The sequence below is a fragment of the Lissotriton vulgaris genome, chromosome 7 (assembly GCF_964263255.1).
Source record: "Lissotriton vulgaris chromosome 7, aLisVul1.2, whole genome shotgun sequence".
Classification (NCBI taxonomy): Eukaryota; Metazoa; Chordata; class Amphibia; order Caudata; family Salamandridae; genus Lissotriton; species Lissotriton vulgaris.
The window spans coordinates 1,596,689,200-1,596,713,097 of record NC_141695.1 but is presented as its reverse complement, the minus strand read 5'-3'; the positions used below and the strand labels follow the sequence as shown (position 1 = coordinate 1,596,713,097).

Genomic DNA, 23,898 nt, shown 5'->3' with positions numbered 1-23,898 from the left:
AGTAACGTGCAAGGAGGCGAGTTCACATGGGAGAGGAGAGGAATGACCAAGGACGAGCGAAGTTGAAACTTATCAATGTGGGAAAGGTGGTGAAAGTATCCAGTTGTACTTGAGCTAGGGAAATTCAACAGCAAAGATCATGTGGGATTGTCTACTCTGATTGCAACTGATATTTTATAATGAAGGAAGTGAGTTGCAGGAGAGTTATTTTAGATTTTCACTGGGGGCAAACGAATGCTTCTACTTATGTGGCTTTATACTACATGACCCATGGTCAAGCCCGGACTGCCCGTTGCGGGCACCGGGCAATCCCGCGGTGGACCGCAAGGGTGGGGGCCAGTTTTGGGCCCCTGTCGGCCGTTTTTGTTACAGGGCCGTTTTTGCAGCATAGCTGCAAAATCGTCCCTGTAACAAAATCGGCCGAAAGCCTGTCCTGCCAAAGAGCTTGGCGCTCCCCCAACCCCCGGGGACCAAGCAGAGCATTTTGCCAGGGCCGGTTTTGGTTCCCAGTCCGGCCCTGCCCATGGTTGGAGAATATTCTACTGAAGAGTTCGACAGCTGACACCTTTCTGATTTTACCCTTATCGAATGCATCTTAGCTTAGGGTTGCACTTTTAAAGTATTGTAGGGAGAGATAGTTGTTCATGTTTACTTGGGAGAATCATCAGATGAAATGTAATACTCAATTATTTTTCCTGATCGTCTGCATCATCGTCATAGAGTTATACGTCTGCCTTGCATTACATTGAGTAATCTCTTTAGGAGATTTGGTTTTATCTTGGTCTCTCTGTTTTTTATATGATTATGTTCAGATTGGTCTACATTGATTTGTTTCTAAACCTATAATTAAACCTACCAAACTCAGATTAAGTTGTTGTGTGGATTATTATGAGGCCACATGGAGGGCACTGAAATGAGATGTTAACAAGTAATGTTTTTCTCCATTTACCTCTTGTGCTGCTCAAGCATTCTTACGAAGATATTGTTGAGTTATATCAAATAAAAGCGTTTTTCATCCATCTCAAAATAGTAAGTTTCTCTGTGGTCATGTTCCTCTATAAAAACATAAAAGTTTGTAGTAATCATGCATTTGGAAGTAATTAGTCAGGAAGCACCTAAGGCAGATGGAGATGTTACACATTACCGTCTAAAATAGGAAAAACTGCGCAATCAGATCGTGAGAAATCAATATTTTTTCATAGTTTAAGAAGATCGTGTTCCTAGAAACAGAGGGTTGCCTCATGTTTAAGTCAAATCAGGACCACTTTCAAAGGTTTGTAAAAAACAAGTGATTTAATAAATAGTAGAACAATGATGAAAAACAATTAAAATTACAGAAAATACGGCATAGAAAAATAAGATGCAATAAATGTACAACAATTGTTTTAAAATGGATTGAATCGGAAACAAATCTTTTTTAAATATATAGACACACATACATTTTAAAAATAAATAAATATGTATATACCCTGTACATGTTTCAACTATATAGCATTTTCTTTTCTTTCTCTCATATATCATTGCTTAATTATTTACAACAAAAAGGCTAACTTGATACCATGTGCAGAATTTACATCATTATTAAATGGTTTTGAAATCCAGGATTACTAATGAGATTCCAAATGTCTACAACAAGATGGAAACACCAAGGTTCCTTTGCACGGTTCATGTTTCCCTCTCCTACATTCACAAATATAATGTTCGGAAATCCCTGAGTTGAAGCTCAGCCTTGATGGATTTAACTGAGGTCAGTAAAATCACAAGAAATCTTCAAAGCATCCAATGGCTTCAAATACATACCAACTTTTAACATAGCCATAATGTACAGATAAACGTAAACAATAATTCCAAGCATACAAGAGACAGTACAAAAGTGGCCAGCTCTACTGTGCCTCTGTGTATTCACTGAGCTGGCCATACGTATGTCCATACTCTTTACATCCCAATCTAGGAGCAATTACTCCTGGGCCTTTATCTGGTTCTCAGTGAGTGAATTCTCAGAAGTGTTGGTGAATTCTGTCCACATAATGAGTCATGAACCCCTCTCAGCAGCTCACATCTGTTTAATTCTGTTCTCCAGCACGAGAAGCTCCCGCTCTATTTCATATGGGAGGTCAGCATTGACTTGTTCTTCAAAGTATTTCTTGATGTCTTCCACCTCCTCTTCCCAGAAGTCCCTGGACAAGTGGAAAAGCTCTGCCATATTGACATCTTTGAGACCTTTTAAGTTGAAGTCTGTGGTTGTAGGCACATAACCTATGGCAGTGCGCTCTGCACACTCCTCGCCGTTGATCCTTCGGAACATCCACTCCAGAACGCGGGAGTTCTCACCATAGCCGGGCCAGAGGAAATTGCCCTGTGCGTCTTTGCGGAACCAGTTGACGTGGAAGATTTTGGGCAGTTTGGCAGCGGGGAAGTGCTCCATGCTCAGCCAGTGGGCCAGGTAGCGGCCGAAGTTGTAACCAAAGAAAGGTCTCATGGCGAAAGGATCGTGCATGATGATTTTACCTGAAAATACAGGGTAATAGGAACACGTCAATCTTATTTTATATTATTTTAGATATTCATAATGGTCGCACATTTGTTTACATTCAGAGAGGTAGGTTTTACAAGGAAGTATATCGGAGGTAAGCTTGCATATGGGGAAACCAAGAGATTGAGGTCATTGTCAGTGTGACTGTGAGCATAAGAGGCCTGAGGGAGAGTCTGTAACATGTCAGGCTATCAGTCTTAAAGAGAAGCTTTTATAGGGAGGAGAAAATTAATATTTTCAGGCTGAGAAGAGGCAGAAAGAAATGTTCACGTCAGTCGATCATTTGAATGTCGGGGTAGTTTCTGGCGCACAGGTGTCACAGTAGTGCATTTTATAAGACACACCTGAAGTTTGACTCACCTTTGTGCTCTGCGGCTGCTGTTGACTCAGATCTCATGGCCGCCCCCACAAACACTCCATGCTGCCAGTTCAGTGCTTCATAGACCAAAGGAACACCTGCAAATCAGAGGAAGGTGTGTTCAGACAAGATTCCTACAATATCTCTATCATGTGCATTTTGTACATAGAACTTAAAGACTTCAACGGCTCAGTGCTATGTCTACACAAGGACATGTCTTTTAATAAAAGATTGTTTCGTCGGGCCCTATCTAGAGCCAACAGGGCTTCAAAAAAGCTTTGAGATGCTGTTATCAGTGAAAAAGTTTTGGTAATGGGATACAGTTTATGGATGTGAGAGGTGGTTTAAATGGAAATATAGAGGTGCTGGTAGTCTGTATTCAGAGCACGTATTTGTTCCTGAGAATTGCCGGTACTTTCTTATTAAATGTATTGCGGCAGTGCTGAGGAGTCAAATTAAAGAAGTGCAGGTATGCTGTCCATTTAAAGCACTGGATGTAAGAGAGATAGAGAGAGATGTGGTCTTAACATCGTGCAAACCACAGGGGTCTCGAGGTCTCTTGACAATGGGAGATAAATTGATTAGGATTTTAGGCAGAGGGGTTGTTATTCATAATAGGAATACCAGTGCTTATTTAGGGATCTCTATCATTTGTCTCTTTTCAGGTTGCTGATAACAGGCGGTAATTAGTTGCAAACTTAAAGTACCTCATTTAAGTGATTGCAGAAGAATGAAAGATTGAGTGAACCCAGGATAGTTCGTACCTAGGACCTTCAGGATACACACAGATTTCTACATGGACGCGTTGGTCCACTGAGCGAGTTTTGCTACGATTCAGATGGATCAATAATCTCTGATCCTTGAACAAGGGTGTCATAAATGATGTGAAAAATCACTGTTTGAGTTTGAAAGACTGAGACCCAGGTAGGGAAAAGGTTACCCTAAAAAATCCAATGTAAAAATGTGAGGATCTAACTGTGTGTAGGTTAGATGAGAAAATTAGAGGTTAAAAAAAGAACACAGACACTCAAATACCTAAGGGTATGAACACTGTAGAACTGATTAGCATATTTCAATGGAGATTCACTGTTAGAACACAGAGGCATTAGAGACGAGTTGTCACAAGAGTAATGTGAAATAGATACTGATAGAAAGAGTAGTAAATGCACAAATCTCCCTTTACAGAAAACATGATTAGAGCAAGGTCAGAAAAACAGGCTTAGAACAGTTTCCAAAGAGTGATCATAGTGGAAGAGCAAAGACACAAAATAGAGCTGAACCCCCGTTAATCACAATTCTCCAATAACCAATGGATTATATTATTTGCAATTGTACTAAAATTATTGCTTCCAGATACTTCTCCTTAAAGTGACAGTTTTGCTGAGTACAAATATTTAACAGAACCTTTCACTAGTATTATAATTGGTGATTTAGTATCCATGCAAATTAAGTGCAATCTACCAAAAGTTATTTTATACAACATGCCCCAAAACAGTTTCTTTTTTAATTATCTGACTAAACAGTGATTAAATAAACAGCTATTGAACTGAAGGTGTGCAGTATGTCTTCTATTCAAGGTGTTTTAGAATTTTCGCCTTTGGGTCTCCGTCCTCCAAAAATGATGCCCTCGATGGGCACGCCCTCAGGGGATTCCCATGCCGGATCAATGATGGGGCACTGGCTGGCAGGAGTGCAGAAACGAGAATTGGGATGGGCACACGGCTCATCTAGAATGAAAGAAAATATGAGAAGACGTCTGAGTATCAGACACCAAGTCTACACAATAGAGTTGGAATGTGTTACATGTATACTATAGAGCATTCTCCTCCTTACCACTGTCCTGAGTCCATTCCTTGTTTTTCCATGAGGTCAGAGTCACTCCCGATTCCTCTGTCTTCTCGATGCCCTCCCAGTAGATGCCTCCATCACTGGTCTCCCCAACATTGGTGAAGATTGTGTTCTTCTCGATGGTCTTCATGGCGTTCGGGTTTGTCATTTCTGATGTTCCAGGAGCAACACCAAAAAATCCATTCTCAGGATTAATAGCCCTAAGGTTACCTGCAACAGAGCAAAGCAGTTGATTAGAATGGAACGGTAGACTTGTGTAGAATGTAGCACCATTCAAATTACATGTTCACAAAGGTCATCTGTAGCCCTACAATAAGCAGGTTACCTTGTTCATCAAACTTCATCCAGGCAATATCATCTCCCACACACTCAACTTTCCAGCCAGGCAAAGTTGGGTTCATCATGGCCAAGTTGGTTTTCCCACATGCACTAGGGAAGGCGGCTGCAAAATACTTCTTCTCACCATCTGGGTTTGTGATGCCCAATATCTGAGGGGAAAAAAGAGTTGGTTGCTTACTACTCAATTTAGCATCAATCATTGTACAAAATGGGGGACGCTGCTTTGATCTATAATTCTGTTCATCGAACAAACCAAAGTTTTCCACATGTCTGCAGGAGAACAACATTTTTGGTCCAATATATTTGCGTTATTTCTTTTCCAAGAGATAGTTTTAGATGATTCTAACCACTGAGGTGTGTGGTCTAGATTTTTGTGGACAAGTGGTTTTATGATAAGGTCGATAATTAGTGTATCTGGGCTCTTTTTCAATTGATTTGCATAATATTATACAAGAAGCGCTGCTGTAGACCTGGTGCCACATCCACCTGTCGTATATCTATTTGATTCTACTTTAATCATAATCTATTTCCTGCAATTCCATTCCTAGGTCCTCCGACCTCAATTTTACCACCGCCAACTATCCCTGGTTTCCAGATTTCCCACCCTCCACTCCCTTGTTGGTCTCTTTAGTCTTTTGTATCTAGACTTCTACTGCCTGCATGAGTAGTAGAGGAAAGCTGTGTCTTTAGCATTTTAAGAGAGTCCACCATCAGTTACACTCAAGACATAGGAAGAGAATATGCTACTAAATTTGCACTTCGCGTTACACAGCTGTAACAAGTTCAACTCTCACCTAAAAACTTTTAGGTGTAGACCTGGTTCCAGGTCCAACGTTTAGTAAGATTTACTGTGGGCAAATCCATCTATGTCTAGAACAACCATGCATGCATTAAGGTGATCTCTACAATATAGGAAGGCAAACTGACCGTGCTCCAGATCATCTCTGCAGTGCATCAGGCACTTCTGAACTAACCACAGACCAAAGCCTCATAAACACATCTGAGGCGTTGGAGCATGTCTAGCAGAGACTCCGCGCACCACCAAGCAAGGGTCAGCTGGTGTAATCAGTCTTTGTGCAATTTGAATGTACGTTCATCTCACCCAGTACAAAAAGTTGGATATTCAACTGCAGTGAGTAAGCAAACTACTCTGCACCTGGACTCCACTGATACCCCTACATAGGCCGCATTGTTGTATTTCATTCTGTCGAAGGTCGTTTTTAAATTAATTTACAGTGTTTCATGCATCTTCTTTTTAAGACGGTATGATCCAGCTGGTACTACTGTTTCCTTCTCAAAGTATGTTCAGGTTTTAAATCCACCCATCCTTCAGCTCCCTCCTGGTCCAATATCAATCTACGTTAGTACTTTATCCATGAGAAATGTTTACCACTTTTACTGATTTTACACCCTATAAATATTTCATCAGCTTCATCTGATGGTTCTGATGACCTCTTTCCTCCAGTGGGAAAATATTTAAGTTCTCCTGCTTTTCTTTGTAACGCTTTAAGTATGCACTTATAATAAGGTTGAGGGAGTTCCCATCTGCCTTATTACATGTGCATTAGGATGTAGTGCACTTGTAATAGGGTATAGTCTATCTGTCATCTTTGTAATGGAGTAACCATCCACCAAACTCTAAATCAGGCCCTTAGATGTTGTTGATGTTTTGAGTCTACAGAACATTCCAATATTCCTTTCAGTGGCGGTTTCTCTTTATGGGCGTTGGGGCTCCGCCCCAGGCAATTTAGCCCCAGGCAATTTATCACGTTTCTTACGTGGTTTTTATATTTTCATAACTTTATTATTGTCCATTTTAATTAAAAAAAATTCAAAAAGAACGAACACAAAGAACACGGGGCACTACTAAGTCTGACAAGTCTCCTGCCCCCCACTGCCAATACCGCCGCGCTGCACGGCCGGCTGAGACCCTCACAGCCCCGAAGGCTGTGATGTCATCAGCTCGGCAATATACAGCATGGAAGCCCAGTCTCCACCCCCTGATGGCGTGGAGATTAAGTTAGCCCCGGGCGTTTTTAACACAAGCCCGGGATTGCTAACGTCTCCACGTCAATCAGGTGGAGGAGGAGGAGAGCTGGCTGTCCTGTGGATTCGGAGTGTCACCCCTCCCAACTCGTTACAGGGCGTGGTGAGACCCACCCTGTGTGTGACGAGTTGGGATCTGCGCAGACTCCGTCTTCTTCCCGCCGCCGCGCAAGTAGGAGAAGAAGAGACTAGCAGCCATTTTACACTGAGTGACGGACTTCAGTGTTTTTCAGCTAGCTTTCACACTAACGGTCCGGAGCCTCTGAAGGAAAGCAGTCGACTCTACCGGTCGTGCCCTGCAGCAGCAGCCTAGCCATTCGTTTTGGTTGCAGGCAGGCTGGGCAGACCGGTCACCGAGACGACTGTGAAAGTGCTGTTACTGAAGTGACCTCGGGCAGGTAGGGCCCCACGCGGCCACAAGTTTTTACTTTATTTTGCGCACATCGCAATGCATCCCAGTCTGTGTAATTAAGCCAGGAATGTTGTCTGTCTTCTTCTAATGCCCCGGCGCTCTCCTCCCCCCTTGTCATGATTGCATTTGCTGCCTGGCTGCCAGTAAACAAAAAAATGTACTACAGTGAGTGCAGTCAAATCCTACCTCGGGGCGACCGAACGGCCCTTTCCCAGGCTGACGACTATAAATGAGGCTGTGTGTGTATTGTGTAACATGAGAGAGCGACACGCGTAGTAACCATTGTATAATGTTTATAATGAATGATGCAGACGTTGTATTAATCACAACAGCACCACACGTGGCACTGACTTGATTGAACTAATCAAAGCACCACAAACCCACCTGACTTAGACTCAGAGTTGTTATTAGGTTGTGAAATGTCCGAGTGCAGAATGGAAGAGAGTGAAGTTATGCACATACTGAAAGTGTTCAGACATACAGATTTTAAATACATATGAGTCACAGTGTAAATTATAAATTATAAATTATCTGCGGTTCGAAGAGCAATGAAAGCAGAGCTTAATAAATATGTCTTCTTCCCATTAAATCCTCTATGGATCACTTGCCATTGGCGTGCGTGAGGCTGAATAGACAGTGTTTGCCTGTCCTGAAATTAGTAATTACTGGGAGTGGGACCCACCGGCCACCTCGTGGGTGTGACGAGTGCAAACTCCTTCAGGTCTCGGCCGGGCCTACAGTTAGAAAGGTGCATAGAAATGGTGTTGAAGAAGGTGTAAGGTCAAGGATCGCGGCTCTTTAGAGAGAAATGGTGAAAGAAATGCTCAGGCTCAGGCTGGTCAGAAGTCAGATGCAATGAATGATGATGAAAGGTGCAGGGCCCGGCGCCGGCGGTTGTTACTGGTGCAAATCTAATAGAAAATTAAATGTAAATAAGAACAACCCTGCCTTGAACAAAAGAAATCTGGAATTCTTTTCGTGCGCTCACTGCTTTTAAAACTGCTGTGATGATGCTGATGAACCCATTGTTTTGACAAAAATAAAGCTGTTGAAAGTGTGGTCTAATTAGGGGCTTTAAGTGTCCGGGTCCTGCAGTTCTATAAAGCAAATGCTGAGACTGGTTGTAACTTCAAAGATACACTGCTCGTTATAGTTATTCCACAGTCTCAACATTTCCGAACTGAGGCAGGTAGGTTATGCTCTGATCTTCTAAATACCATTCATCCTTAGGGTGTCATTGTGCCATGAGGCGTGTAAACTTTCATTATCTACTCGATTTCACATTACTATGGTGGATATGTATATATTTTTTTAACGTGCTATTGCTTTGCAATTGTATTTTTCTAGCCACGCATAATACTCCGTTCATGGGAACTAATGGCCTTCAAAAAATGCCTCCAGGATTTCATGCTTGGCTCGTATTGTGCACCCTGGCCTGAACATTGTTTTAAAATGTTAAGGTGACACACTTGTTCAAAAATAGCTTCCCTGCGGGAGTGCTGCATTCCCATTTCTTGGCTGCCAAGTTCGGTAGGATTTTTAGTTGCCATGGAGGGGGCACATAATCTGCCTGGGGTAGCCAGACAACTGCAGGGCTGAACATACACATGGTGCATTCTTCAACACCAAATGCGTAGGACCTTGTGCGGGGGTAGGGGTGAGGGCAGCCAGGTAAGGCTGGCAGCCAGGGCAGGGAGGACATAGCTGTTGTGCGTCTGCCTTGCTGACACCCAGCCACTAGTAGCACAACACCGGGCGCAGGGATCTCAGGGCAGACTTGGCTGGTTTTAGCTCGTGAGAAAGTGTCACTCATAGTTGTTGAAATGTCACTCATAATTATTTCACAGAAATTATGAAAATGTCACACATGGCAATCTGAAACCTTGGCAGCTATGAGTATTTAACCACATGTTGTCGCACTTAATGCACATGGTGAGCACGTGTATGTATGCATTAGCATATATGTGTGGCTATCTGTCCCAGTAATGCACATTTCTTGAGGGTTTATGTGTAAACTGTTTGAATCTCAGTAGGGGTACTGTTGCCTTTACTTCTAATGAGTCGGACAACATGCTTCACTCACTTAACTACGAGCCGGGCCCTCGGTAATTACAGTACAATGGCTGCAAAACCAGCTGAAGCATCACTGTGAAAAACATTAGATATTACATATTTGTCAACTAAAAAATATAAAGATGTCAATGAAAGATAAAGGTAAAATGGATACAGATTGCAATGCTTGAAAAAATAACTTATAGGACTCCAGACATGCTTTAACTGTTCCTGAACGACACAAATGGGTGTTATTTTGTGTAGTACTGGTGGTGATCTCTCAAGATTAATTAAGGGTTTTGTATAAAGAGTGTCACTGAAAAAGCACCTTTTGCAGATTTCAGCTGCCTTCACAGTGATTTCATTTAAATATGCAGACTAGAAGTCCTCATTACTGTACTCAGCATACGACGTTAATACCTGTATAGCGGTGACACATACCCAATGACAGCCAGGTGACTGAGTAAACATTTCTTGCACATTGCTGTAAGTGTTCAAATGATGTGAATAAAACACCATCCTGCCAGCACGATCGTGGATAAATGTCCTTTATCACGAATCCCTTCCAGCACGCATACCCTCTTACCATATTTTTGAATCAATTGCTATTTCATTTTTGTGCCTGTTTCAAGACCACTTATTGCACACTTACATGATTTTAAGAGAGTTCCCATTTTGTGATCCTGTGCTCTAAATACAAACCTTTTTTCCTCCTCTATCCTTCTGCGTGCTATCATTCCAAATCCAAATAACTGACTAACCTATCCACTACTTAAAATGTACTTGCATGTTTCATATACTTTACTAATTCAACACTAATCCTCTATGGGTCCCAATTTTTTATGTTTAGAATGTCACAAGCAAACCATGACTCTTTTGACTCTTTTAATTTAAATGATGTTGGAGGCATCCACTCCCACTCTTATGCATTCCTCCATTCACCTATGCAATTACATCCACACATCCTACCCCTACCCATGCCCCCAGCTATGCACTCACTTAATCTTTGGCCCAACACCCTTGAACGCACACTTATCCTGCTCAGTTATCCACATGGATCTGCGTAATGTTGTATATCCACCCATACCTATTCATTCCTGAACCACCTTCAACCAAGCACATATCCATCCACTCTTAGCTGCGCATTGATCCATCCTCTAACACCCGGCTGTTCACCCATATGTTCGCATGTGCATCAAGCTACTTATGTGATTAACACCGATCCACCATAATATGCACATACAGTCATCCAACAGTCTCTTTAACTATGTATTCCTCTTAACAGCCATCAAAGCATCCATTGACAACCACCTGTGTTTGCATGTTGCCATTTGTGTATTGTCTCACTGCATATCTCTCTACATTTTGTCTGTATATGCTTCTGGGTATGCTTATAGTGCTACATGAATGTGTTTGCTGTTTATGTATCTAAACAACAACAAAGACATTACACACAAGCATTGGCATAGCCAATAGGTCTCACCTTTGGGACTTTATAAGTGTTTAGTTATCCAGCACAATATCCCTGGTGAACAACATCAACTGTTGCATGGCTAAACACTTATATATGGTCCCAAAGGCGAGACCTCTTGGCTATGCCATTGCTTGTTCTTAATTATTATTATTTAGTAGAAATGTAGTGAAACGTGAGAAATATAATGCATACTTGATTTTATACACTGTTAAAAGGAAAGCATTTTTAATGAGGCGCCTGAAAAACCACCACCTCAGCTGCTGCTGAATAATTCTCTGACATGTTGTAAAAGCTTTCTAATAACCTGTTTTGGATCTGGTTCGTGAGGTACTGGGCTGGGCACGTGTAAGCGTTAATGCATCTGACAGCCCAGGCCTCTCTTGGGGCCTTGTTGGCGCAGTCTGGCTTGTAATTAATGTGGCCGAGTATATTGCTGTAGGTTTAACTTTATCCCAGATACTGTGATTGTCAATTACAGTAGCATCCCTTCTTCCAACTAAACTACACTCAGAAAGGCCCACTAGTCTCCAAAATACAAGTGGCAGGGCATGTGCTGGGTGTATTAAAAGATTAGATAGATGAGTTTGACGTTATTTAAGGTGTTGTGCTTGTGCCTCATTCCAGTTCCTGTTGAAAGAGTTGGACGGTCTCTGTCTAAACGTACATAAGGTGGATTTCTGGAAGTATGCTGAAGGGGCATGTATGTGCGTCTCATGCCACCTTCACAAATGCCAAATTGTGCATTTTTAAAAGAAGTCGCAAATTACCACCAACTACAAGTTGGTGGTAATTTGCGATTTCTTAACCTAAATTCACAAATCCAAAATGCTACATACATAGCATTTAAGGAATCGCAAAATTGTGATTCCTTAAATGCTAAAGAAAAATAAGGAATCGCTAATTTTTGTGATTCCTTATTTTGCGAATTGTTGTTGCATGCAAAAATACAGTTTGCGATACGCAAACGCCGGAATTCTGCAAATTCCGGCCTTTGCGAATCACAAACGGCTTGATACATCTAGGCCATGATTGTTAACTTAGTGAAACTGTTCATTTTGTGATAGGTGTATGTTAATGGAAAGCACGATAGGGAAGAAGCTACTACTGAAAATTATTCAGACAGCTTTAAAGCAGTATTGAATGTGATGACATGGAAATTGTTGAATATACTTTAGCATGTCTGTTTACATTTCTACACCTAAATGCACGCAATTGAGATTTTGACACTAAGGCTGGTGAGGTGACTGCAGTACACTGATGTAATGAAACCTAAAAAGGCCCCATGCAAGGTGCATTAAGCATGCAAGAACCCCCAGGATATTCGGTTTTCAACTGTTTTTCACCCTCTAGTCTGAGTATATACAGGACTGTAGGTTTCAATTGTTCAAGCTGTTCAGTGGTTTCTGCTGTGTATCCAGTGGACACCATTCTCAAAGCTTACGTCCTTTTTACCTTTTCACAGGCACCAGGGAGGAAATCAGCAGATAGTTTAACAGGCAGCGGACAGTAAACCAGCAGAAAGCTTTTCAACAGGCACCAGAGAAAATCAACAGATAGCTTGACAAGCACCAGGGAGGAAATCAACATATAGTTTAACAAAGAAACTACAGGCAGCAGAGAGGAAACCAGCAGAAAGCTTTTCAACAGGTACCAGAGAAAATCAACAGATAGTTTATCAAAGAAACTACAGGCAGCAGAGAGGAAACCAGCAGAAATCTTTTCAACAGGTACCAGAGGAAATCAACAGATAGCTTGACAAGCACCAGGGAGGAAATCAACAGATAGTTCGACAAGCACCTGGCAGAGGAAATCAACAGATAGTTTATCAAAGAAACTACAGGCAGCAGAGAGGAAACCAGCAGAAAGCTTTTCAACAGGTACCAGAGAAAATCAACAGATAGTTTATCAAAGAAACTACAGGCAGCAGAGAGGAAACCAGCAGAAAGCTTTTCAACAGGTACCAGAGGAAATCAACAGATAGTTTATCAAAAGAAACTACAGGCAGCAGAGAGGAAACCAGCAGAAAGCTTTTCAACAGGTACCAGAGGAAATCAACAGATAGCTTGACAAGCACCAGGGAGGAAATCAACAGATAGTTTATCAAAAGAAACTACAGGCAGCAGTGAGGAAACCGGCAGAAAGGTTTTCTACAGGCACTAACAGGAAATCAAGAGATAGTTTGATAAGCACAAGGAAAGTGGGTGACCTCTGTTAGGTGATACATCTATAATCTAGTTTAGGCTTTCTTTGAACTGTTCATTTTATTGTTTATCAAAATGAACACAGTTGACAGTTTACTCACAAAACCATTTTTGGGAATGACACAGGAAGATAAACTTCGGGTGAAAGGACTTGGACCTGATAAACCTGAAATAAACATTGAACAGTCTACAAAAGACCGGGGCAAGGGTTACACACGTAGATTTACACGGAGCTGGTTTGATAAAATCGAGTGGTTAACTGCCAGCTCTGCTAAGAATGCCTTGTTCTGTTTCCCCTGCTTGCTCTTTGGGGGTGAAGTTAGCTGGACTAAAACAGGAGTTACTGACCTTAAACATCTGGCAGAAAAAATAAAGAGGCATGATTCCAGTGAAGCCCACTTGACCAATGTATTAAAGTTGTCTTTGTTTGGAAAATCAAATATTGCACTACAGTTAAATGAAGCCTACCGCAAGGGGGTAATCAAACACAATGAGGAGGTTGATAAGAACCGTTATATATTATCCAAACTGATTGACTGTGTAAAATTTTGTGGAGCTTTTGAATTGGCATTGCGCGGCCACGATGAAACTGAACATTCCCAAAATCCTGGCGTCTTCAAAGGGCTGGTTGATTTTGTATCCAGTATAGACAGTGCAATGGAAGCGCACTTAAAAAGTGCAACTGTATTTAAAGGCACTTCCAAGACAATCCAGAATGAGTTGCTTGACTGTATGCTGGAGGTAACAAAAGAAATTATTGTACAGCAAATAAGAAGCACTGATTACGTAGCTATCCAGGCCGATGATACAACTGATGTCTCTACCAAGACGCAGTCAGTACTTGTTTTCCGCTACATTGATGGCAATTCCAAGGTAGTAGAAAGATTTTGGTGTTTTTCGAAGCTTAAAGATTCAACTGCAGATACAATTTCGGCATCTATTCTTAATGAACTTGAACATATTTTCCCAGAGCACAGTGGTAAAGAGAAGCTAATTGCTCAGAGCTATGATGGTGCCAGTGTCATGCGCGGTGCCTCTGGTGGGGTTCAAAAAAAGATCAGAGACATCTATCCAAATGCGCACTATGTCCATTGCTATGCCCACCAACTAAATCTAATCATGGAACAGGCTGCTTCAAAAATAACCAGATGCAGAATTTTCTTTAAAGAGTTGGGTGGTATTACTGCTTTTTTTTCCCGTTCGCCAAAACGGACTGAAGTGCTTCAACAGATAGTGGCAAAAAGAATACCGAGAGGGTCTGCAACTCGCTGGAACTTCAACATCCGAGCTATCAATATAATTCACGAACACAGGGGTGACCTTTTAGAATGCATGAAATCTATTACAGAAGACAGTACATTTGATTCCACTTCTGTGTGTGAAGCTAAGGGCTTTACCAGGACTCTGGAAGACAGGGAGTTTCTTTTTTTTCTTTATTTGTTCCACTATATAATGCCACACGTCAATTTGTTGTATGAGCAATTACAAAAACGAGACATTGATACTGTATCTGCCCAAAAAAACACTTCTGCCTTTATGATCAGCATCAACAAAGTACGAGAATCCATTGATAATTTGGACTCTGAATTGCCAGATGATTCTCGATTTGCAAACCGCAAACTACAGATAAACACCTTGAATCAGGAAGGAAAGGAAGTATGCGACATTATTGTGGTGCATGCCAAGGAGCGCTTTGCATTTACAAGGCATCTAGTCAGTGCAACACTACTGGATAGTGAGCTGTTTAAAAAACATAGCAACAATTTTCCTACTGCAGCACTTAATGAAACAGTGGAAGCATATCCAATGCTAATTAAGTCACGATTGCGCACTGAACTATCAATCCTGTATGGAAGACAGGACTTTCAGCAGGCTACCGGTGGTGCCATGGCTTTATATATATTCTTATGTCAAAACAACTTGCATACTTCTTTTTGTGAGACTCTTAAATTGCTGAGAATTGTCATTACAACACCTATGACAACATCTGAGGCTGAAAGATGCTTTTCCACACTGAAAAGGATAAAAACATTTTTAAGGAACACAATGACCCAAGCTCGACTTAATGCATTGGCCATGCTGTCAATGGAAAAAGAACTAATAAATCAGATTCCAGATTTTAACAAGAGAACGATTGAAAGGTTTGCTCACATTAAAGAACGGCGTGCAAACTTTCTGTACAAATAGAAACCATTGAAATGCACGTGGTGCTGTGAATCATTGGTGCTAACAAATATAGTTTTTGTTTACTTTGTATTGCAAGCAGCCATTCAAGTATACTGCAGGTCCAGGAACCTATGAAAGCAAATGCACCATGTGTTAAATTTATGTTTCAGTACCTTGCATGACTTGAGAGTAATTCAGACATATCATTATAAAGCCACCTAAGCTTAGTGTTGTTTCAGGGTATTAGTTAATGCACCTCTCTCTCAACCTTTTTACAAAGTTCCCCAGCAAACATGACCCAGTTTTGTGAATATCCTACACTCTGGCAAGCTTTGCATTAACTTACAAACTATAGCCTGACACACTGATACCATGCACCTTCCATTACATACTTAAAGATGGTGCATACTGGGCTACAGTCAGTCTTGTAAGAATTACAGGATACTATTTATTGGTTTCATCTTTATAGTCAGCCTGATCCAGGTATTATAGTCAGTCCTGAATACAGTCTCGTCTTACAAACTTTTGCTGTAATGCAGTGCCCTTTAGGAATAACAATTTTCTTCTGGCTATTCGTTAGATGAAGCTGTAGTTTGTTTGCTCTTTTCCTAATTGCAAACTGATACACTGTAGTGTTGCTGTGTGGTAGAGGCCTGTAGAATCCTAGACGTATTTTTTTTAACAATCTCTACCACTGGCCATCATGGACTGATACTGAGTGGATTTGTTAATAATATTACTTCATTTATAATGATAGGGTTCATTTCTGAACTGAAGAGCATACTAGATTTGACACTATTGCATATCTTTAGATCTACTCATGACTCATTACCTCATACTTACTCAACACACCATAAAAAATTCAAACAATTATTTTAAGGCGGCAGCACTTCATGTTCATCAACTCCATTACTTTAGCAGAATCTGATGCGAATTGCCATCTGCAGTGATGCAACATCTGTAAGGGAGCACTTATATTTGCATGCAAGGAGTCTGAATGTTGGCTCATTTCACTTTCATAAATGATATAACCATGTTTGTTTTCTTGTTGGAACATATAGAGTTATCTACTAGTAATATTTTGTTGGTGGCCTCATGGGTGTTAGATAATATAAATGTGTGAACCCATACAACTTTGAGAAAGTTATGTTTCTTCCATGCACCAATACATATTTCATGTAAATATACAAGTTTTGTCAAAGTACTGGTTAACCAGACACTTTAGCAGTGATGTACAAAGTATTTAAATTTAAAGTATATAAAACATACTTCTTGTACTATTAAACATTCTCTACACAAAGGTTTTGGTCATCTTCCTGCTCCTTATACATTTTTTTGAAAGGATTTTAACATGCTTTATTGTTTAAATGTAAATCTATATAAAGCATTCTACATTACTGTTTGAACAATTGGCTTTGGGGTGAGGGATATTTACGTTTCGTGTTTCAACTGTAAAGCTAGCCGGCTCAAAGTTTGGTTGACAGTCTTAAAGATTTAATTATTTTTTTCTTCAAATGAATATTTCTATCTGTAGCCAATTATATCATATGAAGATTTCATTCACCTCCTGTGTACCTTGCTTTGAACAAATGATTCATAAAGGAAACAGACAAGCACAGGTAGGGGAAACATTTGTTGCATGCATGTATATATTTTATCTCTGTATGCTTATGTGTTTTTTGTTTATACATGGTGCCTTTATGCATGCTACTGAGTTCCAAAAAATGAACACTAACCAATATGTGATTCAATTATATGTGGAAAAAGTAGGCATTTTACTCTGATGGGCTACCTTGAATGCCATTTTATCTCAAATAGCCAGATCCAACCTATTTATGCAACATTGTTAAAATTAATTGTGGTTTATTGCAATTTAGAATGGTTTATTCATGAGGCCTTGGAACTGATGATAGTTTTAGGGGAGGCAGTGGCCTGTTTCTGTTGAGCACAATGGCTTCCGAAAGTCTTGAAAATCCACCATTTGGCTGCTAATTTTTCAAAATTTTCTCGGGGGGAGAACCCCCCCGAACCCTCCTTAGGTGGTTCGGGCTCGCTCGCTGCGCTCGCTCGCACGCCATTATACGCAAAATATTTCCAGCCCCACCACTTTCAAATCTCACCAGCCGCCACTGATTCCTTTATCCATCTCTTACCAGCATGTGTTCAGCCAGCCATCCCTCCTCCTTGGCAATCCTGCTGGCGATCCTCAGCGCAAAGCACTTTTTCCCCAACAGGGAGTTCCCTCCGTAGCCGCTGCCGAAGGACACGATCTCTCTGCGTTCAGGAACGTGCGCGATGAGCGTCATATCCGGGTTACAGGGCCAGTTGTTCACCAAGGGTTCTGTGGACACACAAGAAGATGCCTTACTAATGCGCCTGGACTCACTGGCCACATGTCAGCTTAGGGATGGGTGTAAGGTAATGACCACACGAACACATCACTAACATACTTTTCAGTGGTAGGGGGCAGCCGACCGAGTGGAGGCATTTCACAAACTCGCCGCTGCCCAGGGCTCTCAAGACGTCGGTGCCCATCCGGGTCATGATCCTCATGCTGGCCACGACGTACAGCGAGTCCGTCAGCTCAATCCCAATCTTGGACAGGGGCGAGCCAATGGGACCCATGCTGAAAGGGATGACGTACATGGTGCGACCTGTGGAACAAGACGAGTTAAAAATTAAGGACAAATATGTAAAACGTGTCATTAACAATTTACTCCCAATAAAAGAACTTCACAAATGAAAAGTGATTCTGGTGATTGTCACTGTTAGCATATCTCCCTGCATGATGCTGTCTTTTAACCCTCACCTTTCATGCATCCTGGAAACCGGGCCTTGAACGCCTTATCGAAGTCCCCCTCGGACATCCACCGCCCGAGCTGGCTGGTTCCGGTCTTGGAGAGGGGCACGGTGTCCCTCTGCTCCTGAGTAACGATGACCGTCCTGCTCTCGATTCGGGCCACATCCCTGGGGTCGGTGAGAGCCAGCCAGCTGTGGAAAGAGAGGACGGACTGCGTCAGGAGACAAATACCACATAGAAAGCGTACCATGAACAATGCCGTGGAGAATTGTGAATGTGTGTGTAACACAGGGCCAGCACACGTGCAGGGAATGTGTTCCACTGTTGACTGATCTGGATAAAGTAATGGAGTATATTTGTAAAAGCTCCATATCCCCCACCAGTGCTTAACATGAGCTCGAGGTTGCAGTAGGGACCCACCCGCGCTCATTGAAGACCAGCACTCATTGTACATAAACAAACTTTGACCCAGAGCTAAATAAAAGACAGCACGAGGAAAGGAGGACGGTAGTTACGGAAAAAACGAAGTCAGGGGCAAAAAGTGAGACAAAGAGGCAATGAGTGTTGGGCGGTCGATTAGAAGGGTATGAAGTGGGATCAAGACTGGGTATATTTGGTTCTCGCTCCCTCCCCACCCCCCACCCCCCACCTCCGAGAGCACCGGCGCTGGGGTCTGAACAAAACCTTCGGCCACAGCAGCTATTCTTTTACAAATTAAGCACTGCCCCGAACCACCGCTGTCACTGCTGCGCCACACTAGTTTCCTCCTGTATTTCAGAGTGGTGACGTGAAAATGATGTACATATCCGTGAAATGAGTCTTTAAAACTGCTAGGCTTGAAGGATTTGGGCATTATTATTCTAGGGTGATAACTAATATTCGCTTCAGTCTCCAGGGCACTTTGAACAGGGGTTCCCGTAATATTACCTGATGTGTAATAAGGCAGCTACTAACAGTAAATGAGCAGACGTCCCCCAATTTCCAAAGGTCAAAGGTATGTGTGAGTGAGTGGGTTTATCTGAGAGGGAACGAGGCAGTCAGTCGGTCCGTATGTAAAAGACATGTTACACTCCATGCTGCTACGTATGTGGCACTGGAGGCAAGACTACTAAAGAGAAGGCTTAATTAAGAGCGGGTCTTGATCTAAACAAGTGTTTACAGGACTCAGAGCCCACCCTTGCCCGGCAGAGGGCGCCCTTCACTCACCAGTTCTCATACTTGGTCAGCCTCTTCACCATGCCGTTCTCCTCCATGAGCGCCAGGATCCTCTCGTTCTCCCCCTCGGACCCGTCACAGATGTGGATGCTCTCGGGCTGGCAGACCCTGGCATTGCCCACCACAAAGGCCCTCACGTCTGGGCTCAGGCTGTTCAGGTCCCCCTGGACCATCCTGCTGGGGATCTTCAGCTCGGTCTGCAGCAGGGGCGCCATCTTAGGAGAGACCGAAGAGCGTCAGCATTGCACCAATTATTCATTTAAATTAAGGAAATGAGGGACAGATAGGAAAGACGGGAGATAACCCTTCCCCTCGGCTCCCAACTAGAGTTTTCTCGACTGGCACCGTTAACGACCAACCAGCACCTGCCCTGTTTGGTAAATTGCCGGCAACACCCTGCCAGGAGGATGGCGACCAAAGATGCTGAGCTCAGTATGTTTCGGGCACCACCACTACAGGGCTCGACAAATCTGAAAAATTGTACTAGTCCTGCAGGTCTAGTAACTTGGAAAATCCCCTCGACCCAACTGCAACCTACTTGACCTCTGTCTTTGAAAACAGAGCAAAAGTGACAAGTTAACAAGATTTAAAGGCATCTTTATTGCTTAGTTCCTTTGTGAGCAATAAAAATGCCTTTAAATCTTGTTATCTTGTCACTTTTGCTCCGTTTTCAAAGGCAGAGGAAAAAAGTTAGTTTGTTTCCTACTCGCCAGAAAGGGCGAGTAGGAGCTAAAAATAGCTCGCCCTCATCCATTCTCCCTCGCAAATGCGAGCGGGCGAGTGGATTTGTCGAGCCCTGCACTAGCAGCACTTGCGTGGCACACACACACCACCTGGAGTGTCCTTGGGCACTTTGTTGAATGTAAAGCATGGTGAAGTGTCCTTTCCATATTAACAGCACCAATCCCACCCACCTACAATCACAAAGAATCACAAACTGGCCCGCCAGGGCCTGTAACACTTCTTGGTAAAGTTTAATGCGGGATTGAGCGGAGAGAGAATGCAATAGTGCTTAATTTGAGACGGTGGTCGAAGGAGAGGGGCCCACTGGCACTCATTCTAGGGGTCTGGCAATTATTTATCCTAATTGAACTTTAGTACAGAGTAAAGAGCGGGAAAAGCACAAAGGAAGAAAGACAGAAAAACAGTGACAGCGTTCAGCATAATTATGGATTTGCTGCATTTGCCACATAACCATCTGCTTCATAATCTGCATATTTAAACAAAATAAATGGTGTTTCTAGCTCATACGGATCAAACGTTGCCAAAATCGTGGCGACCCGTGTTGCCACGCAGTGGAAAGCCCTATGCAAAGATTCACTGGTCACCCTTAAATGGCCTCTACTCTATTTGGATGTTAAACTGGTACTTTTACGTATATATAATACATATGTGTGTGTGCAGTAATACTATCGCAAAATGTACTGCACAGGGTCGCATAATGTGTCTTTTCTTTATGTATAATTTAGTCAACCTTGCCGCATAATTTGACCCCCCTGGTGCTGGTGAGGCCAGGGCCTGTGTGGATCGCGCGCACGTGCCGCACACACAGAGGTGCAGCTCTTCTGCACTCCCGATTGGACGAGGTATTTAACACATAACCTATATATGCATATACTTACAAATACTACAAATAGCTTATATAAGCACACATTTCAATTGCTAACCCTAAATATCTTAAATATCGGTTATAAGTATGGAGGGCGCTTTTTAACATGTTATCCCGGGCTCCATTTTTTTTTTTACCCCATACAGTCGCGGAGGGCAGAAACCACAGGCCCCGGCCGAGTAATTGTGAGTGAAACAAGGAATGAACAACGTGCAAACTCCAAAAAGCCACGGGTGAGGAAACGGATATCCCGTAAGAACAGACGTACACAGGACAGTGAAGGGAAAATAGCGCAATATAAGAGATATTCTCATAATAATTAATGTGCGCTATTTAAGCTCCAACATGGCTCAGTTACAAGTAAAGCCACCTGGAACACCTCGGTGCCACTGCAGCAGGTGCAGTGACACCGAGGCCCAGTGTCCTATAGGCCCATGAACTCAGGTTATTGCTGTAATCTACTAGTAATGGGGGGGGGGGTGTCCTTGCATGCACAAGGTCCCCGGCACCCTTACTACACCATTGATCGTGAAATGGCGTGTGTGCTCAAGTTCACACGGAATGTGTAGTCCCCTTAGCACACTTAATTGTCATCACAAATATTGCATGTAGTCTCAACGTCCCTCACCGCACGTGTGAACTGGTGACTACTTTCGAGTTATGTACATATGTGCCCAACTGTCAACACATATTGCATTCAGGCCTCTGGATGAAGCATCTGAAAAAGTTTGATGCTGAAGTGCACACGGGTGGAAAGATGTCTGCGAGCTCTTTCTTTAAGGTGCTTCTAACGGGGCCGATTTATCCTGTAAATTCAGACTGATGCATCGGTGATGCTGGGAAAGAATGCACGACTATAGTTTCCCGCTGTGATTTCTTTTCTGCTGATGGTGAGACAGCTCAGCTGGCTGAGCCAATGCTGTGATATGCCTTTTTCCTAACAGGACTGACTCTTCCTTTCATCTGCCTGAGGTCGATAACTATCGTACCTATAAGATGCGATGTGAGAAGAGCTCTTGTATAAGAGACGGAAGCCCCCCCATTTGCCACACGCAGTTGACGACTCTATAAAAACTGATACCAGGCGAGTAGAATTGTTGCCAACAGTATAAAATAAGCCCTAAAATTATACACAGTCCTTCGTGCATCAACATTCGAGAAAGGAAGAAAGAAAGAAAGAAAGATAGAAAGAAAGAAAGGAAATACGACAGTACTCTGCAGGTAAATAAAATATAAATGAATTATAATGTGACAAAGTTGCCATTGTATCCTGCTCAGCGCGAAATACATATTCGTGTGGAAAATACTCAGAAACAATACAAAGACCAAGGTGACTAATAGATTGACAATTAAAGAAAACATGCACGCATTACATATTTTAAAGCATGATAAATTAAGTAATCTTTCCGCTTCATGGTTTTACTTACTTTTTCTTTCTTGTAAAAATCAGCTCCGCTCTCCTTCTCAGTTCGTCGAATATCCTCCGAGATCTTCGGGGTCTCCCTCGGTTCTTGGGGTCTTCTCTTCCCTTGCTCTTCAAGTCTTGTTGGCTAAAGATGCTCCTGGCCTCTATTAAATAGTCGTTGAGGGCACGTCAACCCCCCTCCCTCAAGTATAGGACCGCCTCTGACGTCAGAGAGCGACGTCCAGCCACTTGGAACGCGGCCCATAACAAACAACTGTAGACTGAAGTACAAAGGGCCTCAAACTGTCTACGAAAAATAAGGCCCCCGGCGGCTAATCATTGATCAGATTAGTGGTCGTTGAGTCCAGTGGTGTTTTTGTCCTGCTGACGGACTCCCGGAGTGACGCTTTCATACGTTGTGTACTTGACCTTTAACCTACTAGGATTGTGATGCAGGAGATCTGCCTGTTTCTGGATTGCAGATGAGGTGACAACAACATCCCTGAATCAGGACGCTGCCAACAGCACGTAATGGCAGCGCGAGCGCGCATGCGCAACGAGGAGGCCCGTCAGGGGTGTGTTTGCTGACTTTGGACACGTTTTCTGGACGCGGCCGAAGTACAGTGTGGGACTGAAAGAAACAGAAAGGTGCAACGTTAGCAGGATTAGGCGATATATTCAGGCTCGAGGAGTCACTCGAGGGGCCTGTAGCAGCAGCGCACAGCAGGCTCCACTAGGCATTAAATATGGAATAGTGTTGTGTACCCCCATTGGCAGGCCTCAACATTTCAACATGTGCAGCTGACATAACTGCCAAAGTTTCAGATTGCTTATGTGTGACATTTTCATAAATTCAGTGTAATTATGGGTGACATTCGACTGTGTGTGACACTTTCTCGCTAGCAAAAATCAAGCAATGAAGATGAGAAAAAAAAATATCAGAAATTACGCCCATTGGAGCAACTAGAAACTCAAAGAAGATCTTTAAACTGCTTCAAAGCAACATAAATGGAAGGGCACTAAAGGGAGTCTGTCCAGGCTTTCCACGTGGGACCTCTATTAGTTAATGCACTGAACCACAGAGCCAGAGAATTGAATCCTGGTCGGTGCAGTGGTGAATAGTGACTTGTGTTTGTTTAGTGCTACAAGGTCCCAGTCTTATGAGTGACATCCAACTGCCATATGTGTGACACTTTCTCATGAGTAAAACCAAGCAATGAATTGCACAGAAAGACATAAAATATAAACAATTAGATCTTTTTGCGAAATGAGAAGTCTTAAAAGTATCTTAGCACCGGTCCCACAGTCTCACAGAAAATGCCCGCATTGCACAACAGTAAATGCTCTGTTGCTGGACTCACCATTGCTACCAGAAGTAAGTCCCCACTGCAGTGTCTGACTGAGGCAGAGAGCTTCTTTGCCCCATGTTTTTGGTAGGGG

At 42.6% G+C, this 23,898-nt stretch overlaps 1 protein-coding gene across 1 annotated transcript; it reads right to left on the bottom strand.

Moving 5' to 3' along the window:
* Positions 1 to 1,274: 1,274 nt before the first annotated feature.
* On the bottom strand, positions 1,275 to 22,639 carry LOC147706064 (phosphoenolpyruvate carboxykinase, cytosolic [GTP]-like). Its single transcript, XM_086932511.1, has 10 exons — positions 22,481 to 22,639; positions 19,436 to 19,659; positions 18,239 to 18,420; positions 17,880 to 18,083; positions 17,583 to 17,770; positions 5,065 to 5,227; positions 4,725 to 4,949; positions 4,487 to 4,618; positions 2,894 to 2,989; positions 1,275 to 2,508 (listed from the first exon to the last, which is right to left on the bottom strand). Exons 2-10 carry the CDS (start codon positions 19,657 to 19,659, stop codon positions 2,054 to 2,056), a joined length of 1,869 nt encoding a protein of 622 aa, XP_086788637.1. The 5' UTR covers positions 22,481 to 22,639; the 3' UTR covers positions 1,275 to 2,053.
* Positions 22,640 to 23,898: the final 1,259 nt, after the last annotated feature.

Coding starts and splice junctions, on each gene's coding strand:
- LOC147706064 (XM_086932511.1), bottom strand. CDS start 19,659: ATGGCGCCCCTGCTGCAGACCGAGCTGAAGATCCCCAGCAGGATGGTC. Junction 2,990..4,486: donor TGGAGGACGGAGACCCAAAG/GCGAAAATTCTA, acceptor TCTGATTTGCAG/GTGTTCCTTTGGTCTATGAA. Junction 2,509..2,893: donor AGCAGCCGCAGAGCACAAAG/GTGAGTCAAACT, acceptor CTGTATTTTCAG/GTAAAATCATCATGCACGAT.